Here is a 24,868-nt window from a genome sequence, read left to right on the forward strand (position 1 = left end):
GGTGACAATAGCTCTTGGCACATTTCGCGATTATTCTGCTGTTCGAACTTTCACTTCCTTGGTGAGTTTGTTGGCAAGTTGTCTTTCTGCTAACGAAAATAACCATCAGATTTCTCTTGAGGATCTCTGTGACCAGGAATGGTCAATGCAACGTCCAAAGAGGTAGTTCCAGTAGAGAATAACGGCCCGGCCGACGAACCGAAAGTTTTGTGTATCGTTAAAGACGAAACAACTACAGACTGGAAACACAGCAAGCATACAGTTAATCTACCAGCTTCTACATTAGTGAAAGAATTATACTCTTACGTTGCTAAAGAAGTCAAATATGTAGAAGACACTTTCCTGTTAGTGTGGAATAAAAGTCTGGGAGAAGGCAACGAAGAGGTTGTGCTCAATGGAGAAAAGAACAGAACATTACAAGCTGTCGGGTTGGCGACTAACGGCAAAAAGAACAATTTCTTAATACGAGACAAAGATAACTTGCAACCAAAGAAAGTAAAGGTTAGTGAGCCAACGTCCATTTATTGTGCCATCGTGTCAAGTTGTTAGAATAATATGAGATGTTCAGGGTCACAGATCGAGAATTGATCGATCGATATCCAACACAATTGAATTGAATCAAATTGCGAGCTTGAATTCAACTGTATATTTGCTGTTAACTCCGTGGACTACAAATTAATATTAACTGGACCTTACATTGAATTATTGGGTATCTACAATTTTTCAATATTTTAAAATGAAAAAAACAATGATATTAAATTTTGAACAAGTGGAGAAAAAAGCTATCACAAGAAATCAAACGTTGACTTATGGGTGTCCGGTTTACTCGGGGGAGTGATTAACACAACGGAAGAGTTAGCTTGTCTGCAGTTCTCTGAAAATATATAAGCGGAAAGACACTATCATTGTACATATACTCCTAACCCAAGAGGAAAAAGAGCTGTAGATATTGATATGTAATTAAGAAGTGGTGGTCCAATTTGAACATTTTACTCTAATTATTATTTGAAAGTATTGTTTGAGTGAAAGTTTTTGAGAAGTTGACAAATTTGTTTACTCTCTCTCTCTCTCTCACCACTTTCTTTCTGCACTTGATCTCAAAGCTTTGATTTTTGCACTTTTTACATACACATTTTTCATGGAACCATTGTGGAGATGCTTGTTTCAGTAATATACACAATGTATGTGCATAGTATAAAATTGTGACCTGTGTCCTTCTTAGTCCTCACTACAAATGAACTCCTTTTAGAGTCTGTGTTTTTTTCCTGTAAGTGTAAACAATTTCATAAGAAACATATTACTCCGACAAAAAAAACTAAAGTTGTGAGTAAATAGGTCTTTGGGTCATTTGTCCATTCAATTTGCGTTTAAAATCAAAAATTGAAAATTGCTGTCAATTTTTGATTTTCATGATTTTTTATCATAAAAAAATAAGGTACGAAATCAAAAATATTTGACTTTTTTGCTTTCAATAGAACATTGAAACAGAACTTATACTTTTACTTTAATCCTGTCAACAATGAAGAGAAAAATGAAACTGAGTGGCTATTTTGTTTCTCCAACAATGTTGCAGTCTGTGGCATGGCTTAGTTTTTCGGTTTTCGACGGAAGCCTGAAAATTGCAATCAATTTTCAGTTTTTGTTTTTTGGCCGAAACATTCCAAATCATTGACAGAACTGCCCCAGAGGGAGGGGGAGGGGTCCATTCGCATGGTAAATTGTTTGTCCCCAGGCCCCCTCCTCACAGCCTGGCTTCCCTTCTAAAGAGAGCAGTCTGGGAAGTCGTGCTCTCTTCAACTGTCACTTCACGGCCTTTTGCAACGTTTGGAAACGTTTTCTGAATTTTGTGTCTTTTCGTCGCTTAGTTCTGTCCATTATGGCGAGCAGCAAGACCTTCAACATTAGCCAAGAAGGAAAAAAGTCTTAGTTTTCGGAACTGGAGTGGCTGATGTAACCATATCAAGACTTCCTCAAGCTTTTCAAGCACCATATTGTAAAACATGGATCACAGGTGGCCAAAGCTCACAATGTTAGGAGTTATCTTTTTTTTCACTTTATGCAAATGTTCAGCGTAATGTGCCATATGGCATATACTATTACATAACGACGAATTTGACTACACGAAACATGACTCTTGCCTTGCAGCATATGGAGGTGTTGTGTTACAACGGTTTGACTTTATAAAGGTTTGTATGGGAATGCAACTGTTTTGCTTGAGAAGTCTATTATTACCCTGTTGCTGTGTTGTATTCTTTGTTGTTTGGCAGCTCCTCAGGCCGATCTAACGTGACTTTGGCAAGTTATCATTCTGTGGGTTTCCACTAGTAGTCACATCATAGGGAAGCGTTTTGCCTTCCATTTTAACATCCTCCTAAAAAAGGAAGTGACATATTAACTGGTATCAAGAGAAAGGACATTTCAATCTCTTTTTAGACTCTCTCTTTGGAGAGAAACCAACCAGCCAAACATCAAAGTCGAAACACGAGTACTCCATCATGAAGGGATAAGGCAACAGACAAAATCTCTGGGGCAGTTCTGTCAATGATTTGGAATGTTTCAGCCGAAAAAAAAACTGAAAATTGATTGCGATTTTCAGACTTCCATTGAAAACAACAAAACTAAGCCATGAAAAAACAAAACATTCACAAAATGTTCCCAAACATTGCGAAAGACCGCAAAGCGACAGATGAAGAGAGCGCAACTTCCCAGATTGTTTAAGCAGGGAAGGAAGCAAGGCTGGGGCAAAAAAATTTACCATGCAAATGGACCCCTCCCCCTCCCTCTGAGGTAGTTCTGTCAACGATTTGGAAAGTTTTAGCCGAAAAACAAAAATTGAAAATTGATTGCAATTTTCAATTTTCAACTTTTAGACTTCTTTCAAAAACAGAAAAACTAAGCCATGCCACAGACTGCAACATTGTTGGAGAAACAAAATAGCCACTCAGTTTCATTTTTCTTTTCATTGTTCACAGGATTAAAGTAAAATGTAAGTTCTGTTTCAATGTTTTACCAAAAGGAATAAGTCAAATATTTTCAATTTGGCCCTTCCTTATTTTTTTATGATAAAAAATCATGAAAATCAAAAATTGACAACGATTTTCAATTTTTGATTTTAAATGAAAATTGAACGGGCGAATGACCCATGGACCTAAATACTGTCATGACTTACAACTTGAATGTGAGCACTTCTATGTAACCTGGCTTTTTTGGAGAACTGGGAACTTTACTACGATTATCAGTTGAGTAAGGCACGAGGGAAGTTTGGTTACGAAGTTTTGGCCTAAAATTTTTGGTGTTGTCACAGCCAACTTACCTCATTTCTGTTGGTAACAATATCAACAGCCGTTGGTTGCCTGTCACATCGCCTACAATTTCACGTGCTTTGCTGCCAATGACATCAAAGGCTGACAAGTTGCGATGGATACGGAGACAGTTGCTTGTGACAACAACACAATTTTTACGTTAAAACTTGGTGACCAAACTTTCATCCCACCTTACTCAACTGATAATTGTAGTAATTTTTTTCTTTGGTGAAATGAGGTAGTGATGTCATGTTGACTTTAAAAAGTGGCTTGGCAAGGTAAACATATCTTCATACTGGAAGATTCTTGAAAACAAGAGAGCATGCCTTTGAAACAGTGTCATCAAACATTGGGAGATAACTTTTTTAGTTTTTACTTGTATTGGGCTTCCAGGATAGTGATTTTTAGAATGCTGACGTCATCAAACAATGACAAGAAAAAAAATATATAAATTGTGTGCTGCAGGTCACATTCTTGTCGTGCAATAATCAAATTCTCAGTCAGTAGGCAGGCGTTTCATTAAGGGCTGGGCACGGGGCAAATTGAGAATGATTTTGCTGGGCTGGTTTAATGTTCTAGCAGAAAGTTTTTGCGAATAAAAAAGTTCAGTTCAAATAGTTTTGCCCGCCTGTGAAAACCTGTTGCCCTTCTGCGTAAAATGTTAGTGATACCACTGAGTACAGGATAGTGGCACTCTGTTGATATAACTGTTCATTGCTCTCTCCCAATCCTTGCAGGATGTAACAGATGACACAATTACAGAGAGTGTGTCTAATCTGTTCCAGAGCAGTGCCAACACGAGCTACTATTCCCCTAGTGACAGCTACACCTTGGGGAAGTCTGAAACAGGTAAAAGGTTATATAATATGGCTTTTTGATCATATAAAATCATTCTTATCCCATTAGCTCCCTGTTCTTCTTAGCCAGTTGGCTGTGAGGAAAGGCATGGTGCAAAGAAACAATTTTTTTCAAATTTTTATTTGTTCTTTCTTGGACAGGATTTTGCCATACAGACCATTTCTAACATAAGTTGTATATATTTTTGCTTTTGAAAGCTGGAAAATTCAAGGCGCGAGTAAACAACTTGCTAATCTAGCTTGCTTGAGCCATACTGGGTAATATGGCCCTCAGTCGTTTTTGTACAGACCTCGCTCTCGATGCTGTGCTTGGTCTGTATCATCGTGACTTCAGGCCAATACTCCCCAGTATGGCCATGGTTATTAAGAAGTTATTTCTTTTAATTTGAGTAAATAGTTCACAGTATTTTAACTTTCTCCAGTAAAAATAGCATGACTTTTTATGGTGGAAGTGTTGATGACGCCTGACTGTATTTCACAGAAGCAAAGAAATGAGTAATCAGCACTCTATCCAGTGTCTGCATGTTAATTAATAAAGGATTTATGCAGGGTAGCTGCTGTTTTAAATGAATTAATATTTATCATCGTACGTGTTTGTTATCAAGAATGATAGAATGAACTATTTCTGAAGAAAAAAGGCTATGGTATATCAAATATTACCACAACAGCAAAGCTAATCAAACAGACCCTCTACGGCAGGTTAGAACTTAAAGTGCACCTAACCCCCAATTTTTTTTTTCGCTAAAACGAATCTAGACTTTATTTGAAGCATTTGGGCGAAGAAATTTTTGAATTTGGTTGAATCCTCGATTTTCTATGCCCTTTTAAAGTCGCACTTGAAGTGTTTCACGACCGCGTTTTAGGGAGTCTGGGGCGGCGGTACCTGATGACGTCTACCCAGAAACCAAACACAATAGCGCCTCAGTCAACTCTCTGTATTTGCTCGAGAAAATGGAACACAAAACTAATCGTTCCAATGTATTTTGGGACTAAAACGTCCAAGTTTTGTCTCAGAATCATTTCTTTTTCGTCACAGGAGTCAGAGTTAAGTTTCGATTCAGAAGACTCCGAAATAAACTTCGATCGAGCATGTTCGACTACTGTGAACTCACTGCTTATTAGAGCTTTGAGAGCAATTTACAATATTTCAAGCGACGAAGGGGAAGACTTCTTTGCAAACGATCTGCTTGTGTATTAGGAATGGAAAGCTAGATACAAAGTGGAGGAGCAGGCAAACGAAAAGCAGGAAAGAAAACTCAAGGACTGCTTTGGATGGTAATTTCGTGAACTAAACATAAGATTCCCACGCGTGTTTATAGCCCGTTTACATTTGTCCTTAGCAAGAATGTATTTTGTCAAGGTGTGATTGTTCTGTTAAATCTAGGTTGTGTTTTACTTTCAGTTGAATGTTTCATGTTTATAACAGCGACGTACGTGTTGCAGTTTTCGAGACTTGATGACCTCCAAAACATTGGCTTCGATCGATTGAAAATCGTATTGTTTGGACCTGTATTTTTGAAGCTGCGGAAAGCAAGGCGGAAGGAAACATTTCATACAATTACCGATTTCACATTGTCACACGTTTTAAGTCGTAACTCCAAATAACCAATGTAAATTGTTCTCAAAGTTTGTAGTGAAATTCGTCGGATAAGCGAAAGGATGTGTTCCCTAAGCAGTCCGCAGATGTTACGCAGTCATATTTCCGACGCTATTGCACAGAATCTTTGTCGCACTGCTGATTTCCAAACCTTCGAAAAACTCTGTGAGTCTAACAATTTTGTTATCATGTAATTCTAAAGGATTAATCTTCGACTTTCATCTAAATCGAAAGAGAAATAAGTGTTGGTTAGCGCTGTACAGTTGCGATCTATTTACATATCAGTATAAACGCTTCTTTATCACGATCGGATCACACAACTTTGCCGGTCATGTTATAAATACTGCAGGATTGGAAGATATAGGTTGTCGGTAGTATTTCTACAAATTGTTGGTTAGCTTTAAGCTGAAAATTTATGAAAATAGCGTTCGAAAGTCTGCGGAACAAATTCCAGTGAGAGTTCTTCAATGGTTCTCACAGATTCAGTTCGCTTGTTTCGGTTCGACAAAATCAACCATCGTTTACGTCTTTATTGCACCATTAGCCGATCATCTTCAGTAAATTGTACAGTATATCTTTCTTTAAATCTGTAATATTGCTGCAACAGCCGACAGCACCTCTGGAAGGCGTTTCTGCGCACTTTTCGAATGTGTATTGCACCATCCTGAAGGAAATGAGAGGACGTAAGATATCCAACCTTCCTGGGTAGACGTCACAAGAGCCGCTGGACCCATTCTCCTCAAACTCAGTCGTGAAACAAAATGGCGGTGTTTTGGAGCTATTTTCGAGATTTCTTCAGGGCACAGAAAATCGAGGATTTAACAGAATCTGAAAAATTTTTCGCAGAACTATTTCAAAGAACAAGTAGATTCGTTTTAGTGAAAAAAAAATTGGGGGGTTAGGTGCACTTTAAATGTGCCAAAAAAGGACAGTTACTTCTGTTATCTATAAGTCATGATTATTATTGTTTTGCACTATAGGATTTGTTGGTCTTGTGAACCAGGCCATGACATGCTATCTTAACAGCCTGTTACAGACACTTTTTATGACCCCAGAATTCAGAAATGCTATTTACAGGTTAGTAAGTGTGTGTATCAGTCTCTTCTCTTCTCTTCTCTTCCCTTCCCTTCCCTTCCCTTCCCTTCCCCTTCCCTTCCCTTCCCTTCCCTTTCCTTCCCTTCCCTCCCCTTCCCTTCCCTTCCCTTCCCTTCTCTTCTCTTCTCTTCTCTTCTCTTTTCTTCTCTTCTCTTCACTTTGCTTCTCTTCACTTCTCTTCTCTTCTTTTCTCCTCCAGTCATACAAAAAATTGGTGATTAAATTTTGCTTTCCACATACCACGTATTGCTATGATGTAATGATCTAATGAATTGGTTTTTTATCTCCATTGCTATAACCTGTTTTGATTCCCTTCTTTTTTCACTTCACCTGACATTTCTGTTAAGTAATGTACCAGTGCTATAAGGAGAAATACATACTTGACCACACTTTGGGAAGGTGTTGAATGACGGATGTGTTACTCTGCAGGTGGGAGTTCACTGGAAGTGAAGACGAAGCAGCCAAGAGTATTCCTTATCAACTTCAGAAGTTGTTTCTTCACTTGCAGGTATTATAGTTACTGAAGTAACGTACAATATCTTTCCTGTAATTGAATAGGCCATTTCTGAGTTGGCTTTTGCCTCTGTGTCAAAACAAGTCTTTGTGCAAAACCTTTTATATAAAAAATGTGTTCCACCTACAGGTTTATTTTCATGCAAATCAAACTCTTTTTCATATGAAAGGTTTTGCTTGAGGTCTCGTTTTGAAAGAGAGTCACAAGGTTAACTTCAAAAATGGCCTACAGTATTGAACCATGCTTGAAATTTGCTTTTTTCATATCGATGAAAGCAAACCACAGATCCATGTGATTTATGATTTTTGACATATTTCAAAGCAAAGTTAAAATTGGTCTGAACAGTTTAAACAAGATCTTCACGACTAAAAGCTATTTAGTAAGTCTTTTTGGTGCTCGGTTATGATGTCTGATCATACTGTAAAAAATTTGGTCAGACAATGTCCTATGACCGACTGGCATTTCCAGCACTGTGTATTAAATATTGTGTCCAACTTTTCTGTGTAGCATCTGACTGATTTGTATGCCTTGATATACTTACTAGACAAGTTCCAAGCGAGCTGTAGAGACCACTGACGTCACCAAGAGCTTTGGATGGGACAGCAGTGAAGGTATCTAATGAATAAGTCTACATGTACATACATGTATGTGATTGTCTAGATACAGTCTAGATGTTTTGTCTGTGAGGACCTCATTATTGTAGGCATTTTTCAGATTTTGATAACTAATGTTGCTAAATTATCTTATCCTTGAATGATTGTGTCAATCATGTGTAGCAATTGATTATTGGAAGGCCATCTGTGATCAAGCAGCAGCTTTGCAACAATCTTTCCCTGATCTGAGAAATTTTGTATTCACTGCTCATTCATTTTCATATGTCTTTTAATGAACTAGCCTGGCAACAGCATGATGTACAAGAACTCTGTCGAGTGATGTTTGATGCTTTGGAAAGCAAGTTCAAAAATACTGATCAGGTAAATGTTATGTGTCACATCAATTGTATGCAAGAAAGGAGCAAGGCAAAAGTTACATATTATTTTCTAAAGTGTACAAAAACACATGTATGTTAAGGCCTGAATCATGTAGTGGAGCCCTGTGTCATTCTGGTCACCAATAGATCAGATGACAGAAGATGCTTTGGTCTACCATTGGTTTTTCAATCAAAGTGTGAGATCAGCTTTTTAGTCAAGGTGGCTGTGAAACAACCACACCACATGTACTAAATCTCTAGACATGAACAATATAAACACAAGCTTTAAAACAAATGTTTTTTTTTTACTGTCAGTAACTGATAATCTGTTTTGTGGTGTACAGGATGATCTCATCAACAAACTGTATCAAGGAAAACTCAAGGACTATGTGAAATGCGAACAGGTATACATTGTAAACTCACTATCAGCTTTACTATGGTAGTCTTGGAGAGTCTCATTTTAACAATAACAATATGTGGTCTGTGTGCACCCAAGTCAAATTGCAGTTTCTGCTCAAGGCAACCTCAGAGTTCTTAGTAGTCTACAATCAACTAGTACACTTACTAAGTTATTCCATCCTGGAAAAGTAGAAACACATTAAGCCATGTTTCAAATGAGGAATAATCACCAGCCTCTCAGACTCAACCCAGTAGCCTTTACAAGGCACATTCGCTCTAGGTTTTTGCATGTAACAAATACTATTTATTTATTTCTGATTTCTTAGTGTGGTAGTGAAAGTGCACGAACAGACACTTTTTTAGACATTCCACTGGCGATCAGACCTTTTGGATCAAAACAAGCTTTAGGCAGTGTGGTGAGTTGTGTGCCGGAGTTTCTCCTACTCCTGTTGATCCAATTACTATTAAATAGAATTTTGCTAAATTACATGTACGTGTAGTTTATCATTATATGGAGTACTTAAATAAGGTGAATTAATTATTAATTAACTTAATTTTAAGTTACAAATCTACCACAAAAACCCACAAAAAGAGTTTTCGCCATTGTGTGAACAGGTATTTGCCAGTTTTAATTTAACCAGTAGTTATATTGTTAATGAAACACTTAATTTACTGACAATAAAATGATGTTGAAAAAGGCATTATTAAACAATTATAAAATAATTTATTAAGTTAATTATAACAAAAGTAATTGCCAAGTATTTTTCCTTTCCATGTACTTTATTTTATATCCTTAGGAAACATCTTTGGAAAATTTTGTTGCTGCCGAACTCCTAGAAGGTGCAAATCAGGTATAGGACATGATTGTGTTTTTCAGATTCCAGATTTTGTTTTTAAATGGCAAAGCCATAATTTAGCTTTTTCCTTTGTTTACAGTATTTTTGTGAGAAGTGCAATGGAAAATGTGATGCACACAAGGCAAGTGTTTTCTCATGTACCATACTTAAATAGACTTGTAGTCACAAGACTTAGTAAGCCTGCAATCTTTCTATCTATAAGTCTAAGTTTTATCTCCCTATAATTTTCTTCCCACATTCTTTTGTCTGATTGTACAAATCTGTTTGTTTTAGTGCTATAAGTTTGTAAATATTTAACACTTGACCTTCTTTGTACATTTTTATCAGTGACCATAGAATGAGTACTCTTTATATTAACTAGTTAGAGTATTTAATTTAATTTTAAGCATTCATGGTTTGAATGTCTCAACTATAAAGCTGATTTTGATATCCCCTTTCCATTTCTGCTGTGAGTGGTTGTTCAGGCTTATTGTCTTTGTAAGGTTCAGAAAGCTCAATGCTTATTGCATATGAAACATGATAAATGTACATTAGCAGGTGAACTTCTTGCTGTGTTCATGTACTTCTAAATGATTGTGTTACTAACACTGCCATTGATGGTTATCTACAGGGGTTGAAATTCATCTCCTTTCCTTATCTCTTAACATTACAACTGAAGCGGTTTGCATTTGACTATGCAACACTCCACAGAGTGAAACTAAATGACAGGTTAGTGTTTGTTGTTAAAAACAAGTTTTATCAGTTATAAATAATGTCTTCAATTTGTTTGTTGCTGGTAATTATCATGGTCATTTGCATAATTTCCTCCTTTCATAGGATGACTTTCCCAAAGTATCTCAACTTGAAAGACTTCATCAGTGAAGAACTGGAAGAGGTTAGAAATTCTTGCATTGATTTGTAACTCATAATACATATTGGAAACTAAGATTATATGGCTTTTGATGGCTTACAAGAGTTTGTTTATTTAAAGTATCAGATATGTCCAGTGAAAGTCAGTAAAAGAAATCCATGGTCACCTCTGCATTGAAATTTTTAGGGGCTGGGAAGTTTGTTGTTTTAGCTTCAGGTAATTCAGTGGATTTATTTAATTCCATCTTTAGTTTTGAAAACTTTTTGTGGTCATCAACCTAGTACATTCTATTCTAAACATTTAGGGGATAATTAGTAGGTTTAGCTACTTGTACTCACTAAAGTTAGATTGCTATAAAATAACTGCTTATTACAAGAGATAGCGGAACCTCTTAATTAGTTTGTTAAAGTGCATCTTAAATAACATTCTGTAACCTCTGTAAAATTTATTGCCCCAAGAATGGTGCAGATGAAGATGCCAGTCTGAAAGGGGATTCCCCCAGTAGTACAGAGACTGACAGTGGTGTTAGTGAAGGCTGTTCTGATAACGGCATGTCCACTGAAGAGGAAGACACGGACAATGCAGCTGGAGGCGTCAATAATGTGGGTGGGATTACTGGAATGAAGAAAGTGGAGTTAACTGAAGACTTGTTCAGCAGTGGCCTGCCACAGAACATGAAGGTTTAATGTCAACTACAGATACATGTAGAATCTTTGATTGAAACATTCCTTTTTTGCATACACATTGGGACTCGCGTTTTCTGACAACAGAATCTGAAACTCTACTTGGTTATAGAATACTTCTTCTTTGAATATTGGAATGAAAGAAGCTAAAAGAGCACTTTTTTAAGGTGTTTTGCCTAGGGGGAGCAGGGACAGGGGTGCTCATCGGGAATTTTGAAAAGAACCCCTAAGAGGTACCAAGAACCTGTTTTGTAGGTGTGGCTTGAATTTTTTTCATCCCTAATAGGTACCAATTCTTAAACAACAGATTATCTCCTGTCGTACTTTTTTCAGCTCAATACCCTAAAAGGTACGTGACTACAAATGCTCCTGCTCTGGACCTTTTGAGGTTGAAAACTCTAAGAGGTACCAAAACCGCTTTTTTTTAACCCCTAAAAGGTACAACCAGCACCCCTGTCTTTTTTGTGGGAGTGCCCCCCCCCACCCCACCCCACCTTGGTGTTTTGTTTCATACCTGCATTTTTGTGAGAATTAGAAATAAGTGATGCCATAATTTTTAAATCCAGTTTTTTTTTCTTTTTTTTTTCATTTTCCTATCTCTTGTATGCATAATCATGAACTGGAACAAAGGAAAATAAACATCAGTTTCTGGTGTAAAGTATTTGGAACCAAAATATCAAATAAACCCTTTGGTCTAATTCTAACATTGACTGTGTTGTATTTTGTGCTAGGGTCCATATTGTTACGAGTTGTTCTCAATAATGATTCACTCAGGCAGTGCATCTGGCGGGCATTATTATGCTTACATCAAGTAAGTTAAACAAAGTAAAGAATGCAAAATGTTTGGAAATGGTATGCAATGATTTTGATTGTGGAAATTACTTATAATGTAATCTTATGTTACATTTATCTTGAATGTGTTACTTGTAATCAAGATTGGTTTATAAACAATCAGGAAATCTGGACATAGGTAAATATTTCTGATTACAGTGTACAGAAATTTCCATATGTGGAAAATGTGGAAAACTAGTAAACAAAAAACAAAGATGTTGTTGTGGTTAACATCTACACTGTAGTCAGAAAAAGTACACTTTATTTCAAACTATACACAATTTGGACAACCAAATGTCATTTTCTGGTAGTATGATTTTGTGCTTTATGTAGGCTCTGAAACAGAAAACAAAATTTACTGGTTAGAAACTCTTCAGTTTAAAAAGAAAAATTCACATGTACATGTATGTGTGAATCCCATGCTTAACCTATTATTTTCTTAATTTTGTTCTTGTTGTTGCTGAGTTTTGTTTTTGTTTTTGTTTTCACACTTTTTAATCAATCCAAATAATGAATTAATGTGGACACTTTTTAATTTTCTGTCATCGTTGTCTAGATCCTTTACAAATGGTCAGTGGTATTGCTTTAATGACCAAAGTGTGACCAGGGTGAGTATGATTACTGTATCCTTACAGCTGCAATTTAACTCATGTTTCAAATATAGCTAAATACAGGTTGCAAAGAGTTTTAATATTCATACTGCCAGGCCATCTTCATGACACAAATTAACATCAGTGACTTTCCAACTTCTTTTCCTTTTATTTGGATGTGACTCATAAGGCATATGACGAGGATATTGAGCGTAGTTTTGGCGGACTTGAGTCTTCAAGAAGCTACTACTCGTCAGTATACTCAAGGTGAGTTCATTTACATGTAACTCACAGTTAAAGTGTAGAGGACTTCATGGAAAGCTGCCTTCAAATTCTTAAAAGTAAATGTAATGTTTGATGATATTTGCAGCTCTACAAATGCTTACATGTTGATGTACAGACAAGTCAATTCAGAGAGAAATGCAAAATTCTTAGATCAATGTGACATGCCCAGACACATAGTGGAACTAATGTACAAGCTGAGACAGCAAGAGGAGATGGAAAGAAGAAGAAAAGAAATGGACAGGTGCATGTGCAAGGTAAGAGTGGTGAAATCTACATCTAGGCTTTTATGCTGGCTGGGGTCATTGTTATGTTCAATACTGGTATCTTAATAATGTGTTGGCAAAAGAGATTGGGTTTACAGTGCCTTGGAAAATTGATGCATCTATTATAATAAGTAATAGTAATAGGACTGAGTGGAGTCCAATTCAGTCAGTTATGATAAGAGTTAGAACAAAATCAGATGACCGTGCAGTGGCAGTCCGATTTGTTTATCACAAGTATGATTACAGACCGAATTGCATGACACGAAGTCTTATTACAAATTAATCATAAAAATTACAATTTCCAAGAAAAGAAGAATAGCCAAGTTATGAAAGAAAGGAAAAATTTGCTTTAAAATACCTACAAAGGAGATGTAAACATTCTTAGGCCACCGTGCCTCCTACCAGCAATTAGGCGCCAAAAACACAAAAGCAAGTGCACACACGCACGCACATAACTACAACTTTGAATGTGATTGGCTTATTGAACTGTCCGATAACAACTTGGCAAGTGAATTAGTGGAAAATAGGAGTTTTTTAAACCAATCACAATCGAGGAAATTGTCATTTTTATGATTATATGTTTAATTTGGAAGAGTTTTAGTTGTTTGTGAAGTCTGGCCACTGTAACCTGGACTACTCAGAAGTGATCAACTATCATTATTTTAACAAATATAATTATGTACAGCAGTCAATACTATTCTGTTGAAAGTCCTTGGGACATGTCATTACATGTAATTTAAGAATGTCTGTTAGGGAGCATATTATTTCTTACTGACATAGACCCTAGTGTGCTATTGTCATCATTGTACACCAGATACAAAACTTGTCTTCAGTAACAATTTATTATATTTATCAAGTTTGCTTGATTTTCTCTAGATTAAGATTTTTTGTGAGCATCCCCTCACCAAACGATGGATGGAACAAAAATTAGAAATTCACAAGGATGAAACTTTGAAAGAGGCCATAACCATTGCTCATAAGGTGAAAGGCAGGAACTGGACAGTTTTATTCAACTTCCCTTTTTACTTTGTTAACCTGTATCCTGTTTTTCATTAGTACAAAGTTTAGTTTACAGCAAACCTGAATATCTAATGCTGTCTTTCAAAACGAGTTTTTCAGGCAAGCGCAAAATACCTGACAATGCCATTTGATTGTGAGGAGAGTGTCTATTAACTACAAAGTGAAATACTGAGCAATCTTTAATATTTGATGTGGTATTTCATTTGTGCTGGTTTAATATAAACAATACAAGGTACTAATAGGAAGACTGGTAAATTGTTTCTTGAATAGCTCTTCCACTTAGAGATGGTGGTAACTCCAGAACAGTGCAGAATTGTTAAGTATGATGAGTACTATGACTACATCGAGAGATCATTTGATGGGGAAGAGGTGAGCTACCTTACAGGAATGTTTACACAGCCATTGCTGCTCAAGAACATTTTAGGTTAAATTTGTGAATTCATACATCATTTTGACAATGTTCTGGCCACAGTTTTTCAAAAGGTAGATAACGCTATCCACTGGATGTGTGTACAAAACAAACCATGGTATCCACTGGACAGTGATTTATCCAGTTGATAGCTTTATCCACCTTTCAAACAACCTGGGCCTGATCCATAGGTTCCATTTGATTGAACCAGTGGAGATTAATGATGTTTGGGGGAGGCGACAACATATCAATTTTCATTTTTGTTATCATTATCATTATTGTTATCATTATCATTATCATCATTATTATTAATGGTAAACTGACAAAATGCAAAAAATTACAAAAGCAACGTGCTTCAATACCTACATGTAGATGTATACCATGGAAGACTTAACTACTGACATCAACTACTATCATGGGCTCCGATTTTGTTTTTTGTCCCATGCTTGTGACAGCTAACATTGATAACATCTTCTTGAGCTGCTTCTTAGTTGCTTGATTGTTGACAAAGAAAGGAAAATGAAGCCTGTGAAAAATATTGCAATAATTAATCTGGATATTACTAGTCAACTTCTTTTGTTGTCAATTTCAGAATGATCCGATGGGAAGAGTACTTGGTCATGTTAAACAGTCTTATATGTTCGACCTTCTTCTTGAAACAAGAATGCCACATGAAAGGTTTTTCCCTTACAAACCAGGAGGTAAGTTAGTTAGATTTAGATTTTGTTTCAAGCTCTTGTTAAATAATTGCTTCTGTCATACTGTGTTTCTGGCATTATGAAAATTGCTGACACTCAGAAGAGGAAACCCTCACATAATAATTCAATAATGATAATTATAACAACAACAACAACAACAACAACAACAGCAACAACAACAACAATAGTAGTAGTAATAATAACTTTATGGTGATGAAGTTCTCTTATCTCCTTATCTCTGTGAACAAGCTGCATTACAATCACATGCACACAATCGATGCATGTTTTCCTTCCTTTACATTGACCAAGAGGCAACCATGTGACCTGCAAATAACTGCCTACAAATAATGGTCTGGTCCTACGTAATACAGTCTAAATGTGTTTTGCTGCAAGTAATATTCTGCTAATATGTAACTGTAACCACAATCTTGTGTTAAAAATGGCAGATCACTTCAAATGAGCTGCAAGAGAGTAATTTACATGTAAATATGAAAAAAAATTGGTGATCGAATGATGAAACAATTATTGAACTCGGTTATCACAAAATATCTTGATTTGTCAGTGTCTCACAAATCTATTATTTGTTTTGGCTTTGGCAAATAACTGATCTGCTCACTACTGACAAATCATGATATTTTGCTCAACCTCATCCAATAATGGTCACACTCTTTTGTTTCCGTAGGAACAACAGTAAAAGTTCATTTGGTAGATCTTGAAAATGAGAGGGTTGCTCCATATGTAAATGTGCGACCATTACTCAGTTCATCTGTAAGGGATCTAAAAAATCTAATTCATGAGGTAAGGAAATTGTTGTTTACTATTGACTGGACTGGTCTATGTTTCAGTTTTACAATATACACCTCCCAGATGAACTTAAATCACAATCTGATCTCACTCAAAAGGTAGCCATGCAAGGAAACCATTTTCCACACATGTATTTGAAAATTAATTAATTATTGCTTTTTAATTAGTTTACTGGTTAAGTTGTTAATTTGCAACTTGCATCCTGCCAGTTCCAATATATCCTAAAACGGACTTCACATGTAGATCTTACTAGTCAAAATGTTTGTGGGATTGAACACACAGTTAGGTGTATGTAGTAATTTTCAAGTTCAGACTTGCATCTATGTGTCATCTGCAACATTTTGTACTAATACGGTAATAGACTGAGAAGTTGAAGAGGATCATTTTCGGAAACAAGTTTATTGTTATTATTGATGAGTTAATATTTACTCTCTAGAAATTTAGCCTTCCTTTGGTTTCTATGAGAGTTGTGTTTGACGGAGCATATGGTGATCTTAAGCTGCTGGACAGCCCCAACAAAGTGCTAAAAGAACTTGGATTCTTCAAAAACAACAGGGTAATTGACAACATTTATTTGTTTGAGAGAAAAAAATTGATTCTTGATTTATGTTTCTTTCCTTTTCATCACATTAGTACATTCTGTGTCAGTTGATCAATGCATCAGTAATGTTTCATTAGCATGTTGGCCAATGCATCAGTAGTGTGTTACCCAACATGCTGGTGGCGTGTCATCTGACATTTTCATAAACTCGTGGGCTGACTTTTGGGTGCAATCAAATTTTTTTACCTACATGTATACTGAAAACGTCTTGTCTACCACTAGGTTTTTGTGGAAGCTTCAAACAAGGAGGAAGATTTGTTATTTAAAGACTCAAGACTGTTTAAAGTCTTGGATGTGTATCAGCACACCATTCAACTACTTGTCATGTTACCAGATCCATCCAGAAAGCCCTCAGGTGAGTTGGGCCTACAAAACACATACATGTATCTAACAAGCTTGAGATTTCAATTAATTAATTGCAACTAGATAGAGTTTATCAGGTTGACGTGAAATTAACTTTCACCTCATGGAAATAAAGAGCAAATAATCCAAGCATTTTCTTTTAGTACAATTAGAACTGACTAAATTTCCTTCAAATAATGATTATTTTTCTTACAGCATTAAACTTAGTCTAGATAGTGACATACATGCTTTAGCAAACTCAGACATGCAGAATTAATTGTCATTTAAAACCTGCAGTTGTCACATGTGGTCATCTGTTTATTCCAACAATTTCAAGTTTTTGAAGTCAAGTAATGCTGAAGATCCTTCTGTTAGTCTACCCAGGAATTTCATTATAAGTATAGATTCCGTCATGTTTCTTAATGTTGCTCCAAAACTTTGGAAAAATGCAAAAATGTCACCATTTTGTAGATGACCCCCAGCCATTGCACACTAATGGCTGATAGTGCGTGATATCTCAGCCAATCAGATAACAAATTATTGTTTGCAACATTTACTTTAGTGTAAACTTTGAATTCTACTCCTCTTCAAATTAATCATATCACAGAAAGTGGATTAAGTGGGTACGTGGGCAGTATGATTTTGACTAGGGATAGACTGAAAAAAAAAAATAGAAGAACACAAACCGCTTAAATTGAAATCAAAAATTAACTGAGATCAGACCTTAACTACTAACACCATAAATCATTCCATGAGTAAGTTACTCCTTTTTGCTTATTTCTGTATTATGTTGTAGAAAATAGTAACATGATAGAAGTTATACCATCTAATAACTAAAACTATTCCTTTTAGAGCATACAAGTAGGTACATCTGTGAGGCTGCAGTTGATTCTGAAAAGAATGAAAAACAACGAGGTGAGACATCTGAAGACTGAGTTAACTTAAGTGTAGTTTTCTGCAGGCTGCATCAAGATAGATAGACAATTTCAAGTACTTTTACCCTGTAACAGTACAGTCTTAATTTGATTATATAGCCTATCAAATGGAATTACTGAAGTTCAAACCATCACCACCCAGTGTGACTCTGTTTATAGCTAGATGTTCAGTAATAACTGGTGATGCCATCAAGGAACTGATAACATAGGACTACTTATTGTCTGTTTCAGCAGTGCATTAACTGGAATAGCTGTTATTACAGTTGAGCCTGTGCTCAAATATTCATTTGTTTAAAAAGGCATGCAAATGATGTGAAAGGGTCAATACAAAGCAGAATTAACCCTTTTGCCTCATTTGTGTGTGAAACTGCTGATAACTGTAACAACAGTTAAAAAATTCTTTCATCATGATGTTTTTGTTGTTGTTGTTGTTGTTATTTTTTAGAAAAAATTGTTTATGTAGACAAGAGAATCACCCTTGGTAAGCTGAAGGAAATTCTCAAGAGTGATGTAGGATGTTCACCCGAATTTTTTAGGGTGAGTAATATTTAATAATTAAAGATGTTCTAATCCCTATTTAATGTGACAAGAATATATTTGCTCGGAGATGACTGTTAGAGGTGCATTGTGAAAATTTCAGGACAATAAACATTTTTATTTTGTCAATCATCAGCAAAGATTTGCCATGTTGCAATTTTTATACCTGGTTGGTTGAAACATTAACATTAGACTATGCATTAAGACTGTATAATTTTTACATGTAGGTTTACAGAGTGTATGGAAACAACCAAGAAATTGAGTACAGCAAATTATCTGACCCTTTAACAAGTTTCAATGATGACTCCAAGGTGGGTGCGAAGGTTATGCTCGAGACTAGATGAATATCCTTAACAAAGACAAGCCAAACCTAGACACAACATGCTAACTGTAACTTGTTTTGCATTTCTCTACCTTGAAAGTTCTTAAAAGTTCTTGAATTTGAAAATCAAAATTCAAGACCTTTTAAGCCCATGGCCTTATGCATCCCATCCCATGGCACAACGAGGACTGAAAAGTACAATTATTGTGTCCTGGTAGAGTATGAACCCTGTGTATGCTGTACAGTGCAAATAACTACAACAAAGTTTGGTTTCAATAAGGAGGCTTTGTTTAGGTTGTGAACGTTCTTGACAATCTTCAACTGGTTATTTCCTTCACACTTGTCAGATAAAAAAAGTACATATTTAGCCAGTTATTATTAGTACAGTCAAACCTCCTGTAACTGCTAACAGGAGGTGGTTGCTTCTGAGAGCTTAGATCATCTTGGGTCAAAATTGTGCTCATTAGAATTATGGTAACTGCAGAGACTTACCCCATGTTTTAAATGTTTTATACATATGAAAAGTTGATTTCAAGAAAAAATCCAGTACTTCCCATCGAGAAATTTCCATCTCTTGTGCTTCCTAGAAATGTGATAATGTTACAACACCATATTATCCAATTTCTGCTCTATTATCTGTTAAGTGGTCGCTTACGGAAGGCTAAAAACAAAAGAAAATTTCAAACTTTTAGCTCTAAAACTGGTTGCAGTCGCTTACGAGAGGTGGTCGCTTACAAAACTAGAGGTTCCAAATATACGGATTTGACTTGGAAACTTTTGGTATTTTGGAAACCGGGTCACTGAGTAGAGGTGGTCACTTATGAGAGGTGGTCACAACCTGAGGTTCAACTGTATTTGTCTTCAGTAGCTACATTATATTGCCCGTGACATTTCTTTGAAAATATTAGTATATTTATCATTTGTTTGTACAGTTAAACATGATGAAATCTAGTGGTCCTAGCCACAAACCATTTTGCCAGACTGCCACTAGCTGGCTCGTTCTTTCGTTCTTGGACATTTGTAGTTCAACTCCTGGACCAGTCATCCACCTGGCCAGTGAGAATTCTTGACCAGTTAGAAAGGTTTATTTAATATTTGTTTTGCCCATTTGAATGACATGCCAGAAAAGTAGTTGTTCTATTGTAAGAGCAGTTCCTTATGAGCTTGGCATATATTCAAATAATGTTCCTCATTACTACAGTTATTGTGAAATGTTGTATTTACACCTTGCCAGGTGAGAGTGAAGTACAGTCGTGCTCTCAAGAAAGGGGAACATCAACTGAAAATATTCTTGCTGAATCGCACTGAAAAGGAGGTGAGGTTTGCTTGAAGATTGATTTCTGTTACTGATGTCTTGTTTTCTTCCCCAGACTTTCTCAAACAGTTGCTCCTCCCGGCTTGATTCACTATAAGGAAAATGATAGCTGCCTCTTGGCTACTGAATTTGAACATATTCTCAAGTTTCACTTGTTTGTTTTATTTTTGCAATTTACAAATAAATTTACAAAGAATTAATGTGTAAGGCAAGGAAGCCCAGGGAAGCCAATAAGGCTTACATGAAGGATTACCTTAAAGATACCTAAGACTTAGCAGAAGAATAAAAATGCTGTCATCGGCACTGGGTTATTATATGGTTAATGTACTGTATAGTGAGAGTTTGCAGGAGGGAGAAATGGCAAGACTTTTTTTTATGAATGAAACTCACTTCTTCCAGCCATTCAAGTACTTTTGTGACTGGATTGTGACTGATGGTATGACAGTGAGGCAATGCAAAGAGCTCCTGCAACCAGAAATCTGTCAAAGATGTGGTATTGATGTACCAGTGGAAAAGTATGTTCTATTTCATAAATATATCTAAGATATAAACTATTAATAGATAAACTGGGGTAAAAGTGAAGTACAGTTCCCAAAAGATATTGTTGTTTATCTGTCGGCCAACTGTTGGGCTTCTGTTGGCTGTAATCAGCGGAACATTCGGCCCACATTCGGCCCATGCTTTTTGTTATGTTTCAGACTAAAGTGTTGGCTGACTGTCAGCAATGTTCAGTACGTCCAAGAATTAGGGAGAAAATCTGAATCTTCAGTAGGATTTGAACTTGTGACCTTCCAGGTGCTCCATCCACTGAGCTGTGGAGAGACTCTCATTGAGTTAGGCCATTTACTAGGTTAATAAATAATGTGACATGTGTCCTGTATACTGCTATGATCAGCAATGGCATACAATTTTTATGTGTAATAAATCTAATCCCATTGTAACTTGGGACTCGGGTAATTTTTTGTCCCATGATCATGACATGATAAATCTTTTATCTTTCTTGTAAAGCTTAGTATTTGTTTACAGTATCACCAATGCAAATGAACCAAAACATTGTCACTTAACCTTCATTCATATAAAGATATATGTTCATGCCATTCCCCAACACATGATTTTTTAAGATGTTCCACAACATAAATATTCTTCCTCTACTTTATTTATTACTATTGTATTTTTAGTCTGAGAATGCGAAGAAAAAACTGGAAAAATCCTGCAACAGTCTATGTTGACAGTCAGGTGTTTGAGGAGAACATTCAAGTGTATGCAAGCTTTGAAGTGTTTCTGGAAGTACTGGAAGGTTAGTATTCCAATCAGTTAGTGAAACACTTACATTAGCAACACCTTTCATACAGAAGCTCAAATTTATTTGAAAAAGAAATGTAATGTCACAAAGCGTGATTAGTTCTTTTGGTAATCAAACAAATACAGGTTCAAAATATCAAAATGTTGCAAGTTGGGAATTTTGGTGGTCAAACCTTATTTTTGATATGTAGTACATTCATACACGTTATTCCAAAATGGCCGCCATTTAAGTATTCTTTTGTTTACTTGCAAATTAGCCCTTTTTACCTCATTCTTAAACTCGAAATTCAAAAGAATATTTTCCCTTAAACAAGGCAACAAGGGCTCATTTTCAAGTAAACAAAAGAATACTAAAATGGCAGCCATTTTGGAATAAGGTGTATTGCAATCTTAAACTTAAGATACTCGATAATTTGGTTTCATCATTTTCCCCTTTTTTTCACTTTGTTCACGTTCACAAAATGTTCATTTGTACTGACAGGCCCCGAGAGAATGACCTCAACAGAACAGCTATCAGTCTATGTACGGCAGTGGCACCCTTCAACTTTAACTCTTGACCTTCCAAAAGAGGTTGTTTTGCAGGATAGCGTGGTTGAAGAGTTGAAAGAAGAAGTAAGAATCATACATATCATAGTATCTTTTATTTAGCATATAGACCATTCAATCGCCAAACCGAAAAGTGGAGATCTAGTGGCTGTCAAGGCATACTTTGTAAGATTCTCTTATCAGACAACAAGAATTTGTTTTTGGAATAGAGTTTCTCTAAATGATCTGTTCAGCTTGCTGCCATGTATGCAGCTATGATGTGTCCCCACCTAATGCTTACTGAGACAAACCTACTCTGTAGTTTTTTGCCAAATTTTATGGCTGCAGTCATCTTTATTTAATCTCAAAACTGTTTTTAAGACAGTATACCTTTAATGTATGACTGTTACTCCTTTTTCCCCTACCCTCCCCTAGGTGATACCATCAGAGACAGGGGGGGGCTCCTGAAATAACGAATGTTGAAGATTTCAACTACTTCATACCATAGCCCTAGAGGTTTCATTTCTTCATTAACTTTTGTTCTCTATGCTTTGTTGTCATAACTGATAATGTGGTGTTTCTTGTATTTTTCTTACAGATCAGTAAACTTAGTAGCATTCCAGTTGGAAATTTAGAGTTATGCAAGGTAAATGCTAATTGCTTTAGATGTAAAATTTAGTTTTCTAACAGCATGTAACAACTTAATGAACAAAATGATTTGCCTTTGGTAATACTCAATGTGATAGATAGCCACACTTGTTGTTCTCTGTGCCAAATGTGAAAAGCAAGGCTTGTCTAAAAAAAGTTTGGAATTGAATGGATTTGATCAGCAGAAGCAGGGTTTAAATGAGTGGAAAGGGAAAACAGCAGTTTTTACTCATTAATTAAGACTAATTTACTCAACTCAAACTGCGTATTTACCAGCATGTGATCTCTCTGTAGGGCCGTGGACAGTTTCCCTGTGAAGTGCCAATTCTGGAAATTCATGATGAATATGATTGGTCAAGTGACATGACCTCCCTTGGAGCAAGTCCTTTGCTAATTAATGATGATGGAGCAGTGGTATTTTATAGGTAAGGGTAAAAAAAATGCAACGTTACCTCATGGTTTGCTTGTCTTTTGAACAGGTTCGGATGAGTGTGTGGCATCAGAGGTGTCTTTTTTACTGTAAAAATGTCTAATATGAGTATTCCAATAAAATGATTAATATAATTTTCAATTGACTTTCATCACTCCAGATTAGTTTAAATTATGGTAGTCAAACTAAATTTTGAACATTGAGTTGAGGTTAATGTAATGTAATAACTGTAATAATTATTATACATGTAGCCTACATAGCTGGTTACATCCAGAGCTCAAGTAAACTTGCAAGAAATTCCAATCACGTCCATATTTTAGTTGTCTGTCCTACCTATACATCAATTTGTGAATCTGAACCTCTGTAACCAGTGCTGCCAGGACTGCAGCTGTGTTAAATGATTTATAGCACTATAGGATTTATAGGATTCATTAGTAAATGTTTAACTAAACTGTGGAGGTTATGGCAAGAACTTATTTTTTAAATTATGCACAAAAATTTAATTTTAACCACTCTAGATTAATAAAGTTGTTTATAGCAGAAGGCTTCAGCCATTTTGAGTGTAATTCATTTATTATAAATAAACTCATTCCAACAAAAAACTCTAAGGTAACTTTGTAAAGTATTGTATGTGTTAAATGTGAATTTATTAAATGTGGAATCATTAATTTTATTTTACTATTCATAATTTTAAATGTAAGAGTGCCTTGATATTTGGTGATAATCATTAATTTTAGTATGACAGTAGCAATTTTTTTTATTCAGAGATAAAACAGAGGAACTCATGGAAATAACAGAAGAGAAGAAACAAGAAATCTTGAAAAAGGAAAATGCCAAGTAAGCTATGCCAGTGTTCATTGTTAATTACATCATGTAATTAAATAGCAAGGCTGAAATATGTTAGACCTGTTTGGCCAACATGTAACATTGACTGCCATTTGATATCAAATTATTAGTTATGAAAGCGGAGATGATTGAAACCACAGTTGGCTAACTTTAATCCAGGTTTCAAGTAGTGAGAATTCTCTCACTAATACCATCTTAACATCACATTGCTAAGGAGATGGAAGTGGTTTTCAATTAATCTTTGAATAACTGGAGCCTGAGAATCAGATGGTTGAAAATGCTTGTTTATTTTCACTTACGGCTCTGTATTACTTTGACACAGAAGCAGCAGTTCAAGTGCAAGAGTGGGCAGGTTTTCATACAAAGAAAGAGCACTGAAAATATACACGGATGACAACAGACCAAACAACTGAAAAGAGCAAGATACAGCGTACAAATAAAATAATCATGAAGCATGGTTAAAACAGCTGTGAAAATATATAAAAATGTACACGGATGACAACAGACCAAACACTGGAATCAAACAACAGACTCATGATTAAAACAGCAGTCTCAGAATTAAAACTTAAACCAACTTGAGAATGCCCAGAACATGTTGCAATTTCCACCAATTTCGTGGAATGTAATTTCATAGAAGATAGAAAATCTGATAAGACTACATTGAATTTCAAGAACAGTCAGCTGGAAAAGCGTCAGGAGGACAAGGTGAACTTGAAAACGAACTTGCTGCAGGTCTCAATGAGTCCTTGAAATGTTGTACTGCGAAGTCTCTATCTACACAAAAATGTTTCCTGGACCATTGACTTCTTTAGATCCAATTTGTCTTTGCATTTTTATAATTCAATTTTGATATTCATAAGCATTAAGAGTGAGCCTCTTCCTTGTGAAATCACTATCTCGCATTCACCTGGCACTGATTGAAATAGTTTTCCACGTGTAGTGTAAGAGGAAGACCAGAAATGAAGAATGATGTCAGAAATTTCAGATGACTGCATCACGTGTAACAGTACAGGTAGAATGACTATGAACAGTCATGTTCTC

The 24,868-nt window shown here is 35.9% G+C and overlaps 1 protein-coding gene across 1 annotated transcript; it reads left to right on the forward strand.

Annotated features, from left to right (window-relative positions):
- Positions 1 to 32: 32 nt before the first annotated feature.
- Positions 33 to 24,686, forward strand: LOC145479665 (ubiquitin carboxyl-terminal hydrolase 47-like). The gene is made up of 34 exons (XM_081458081.1): positions 33 to 501; positions 4,040 to 4,151; positions 6,737 to 6,833; positions 7,281 to 7,359; positions 7,910 to 7,976; positions 8,260 to 8,339; positions 8,680 to 8,739; positions 9,061 to 9,150; positions 9,532 to 9,585; positions 9,671 to 9,712; positions 10,202 to 10,299; positions 10,408 to 10,465; positions 10,900 to 11,121; positions 11,856 to 11,935; positions 12,512 to 12,563; positions 12,736 to 12,812; positions 12,916 to 13,084; positions 13,970 to 14,074; positions 14,384 to 14,482; positions 15,115 to 15,223; positions 15,903 to 16,018; positions 16,461 to 16,580; positions 16,848 to 16,980; positions 17,820 to 17,882; positions 18,348 to 18,439; positions 18,667 to 18,750; positions 19,996 to 20,076; positions 20,476 to 20,591; positions 21,255 to 21,373; positions 21,860 to 21,990; positions 22,502 to 22,549; positions 22,846 to 22,976; positions 23,747 to 23,818; positions 24,150 to 24,686. Exons 1-34 carry the CDS (start codon positions 139 to 141, stop codon positions 24,238 to 24,240), a joined length of 3,510 nt encoding a protein of 1,169 aa, XP_081314207.1. The 5' UTR covers positions 33 to 138; the 3' UTR covers positions 24,241 to 24,686.
- Positions 24,687 to 24,868: the final 182 nt, after the last annotated feature.

This window comes from Orbicella franksi, chromosome 2 (genome assembly GCF_964199315.1).
Source record: "Orbicella franksi chromosome 2, jaOrbFran1.1, whole genome shotgun sequence".
NCBI classification, from domain to species: domain Eukaryota; kingdom Metazoa; phylum Cnidaria; class Anthozoa; order Scleractinia; family Merulinidae; genus Orbicella; species Orbicella franksi.

Excerpts from the sequence above, each read along its gene's own strand:
- LOC145479665 (XM_081458081.1), top strand. The coding sequence starts at position 139 with ATGGTCAATGCAACGTCCAAAGAGGTAGTTCCAGTAGAGAATAACGGC. Across the intron at positions 16,581-16,847 it reads GATTCTTCAAAAACAACAGG|GTTTTTGTGGAAGCTTCAAA; the intron begins GTAATTGACAAC and ends GTCTACCACTAG. Across the intron at positions 22,977-23,746 it reads GGAGCAGTGGTATTTTATAG|AGATAAAACAGAGGAACTCA; the intron begins GTAAGGGTAAAA and ends TTTTTTATTCAG.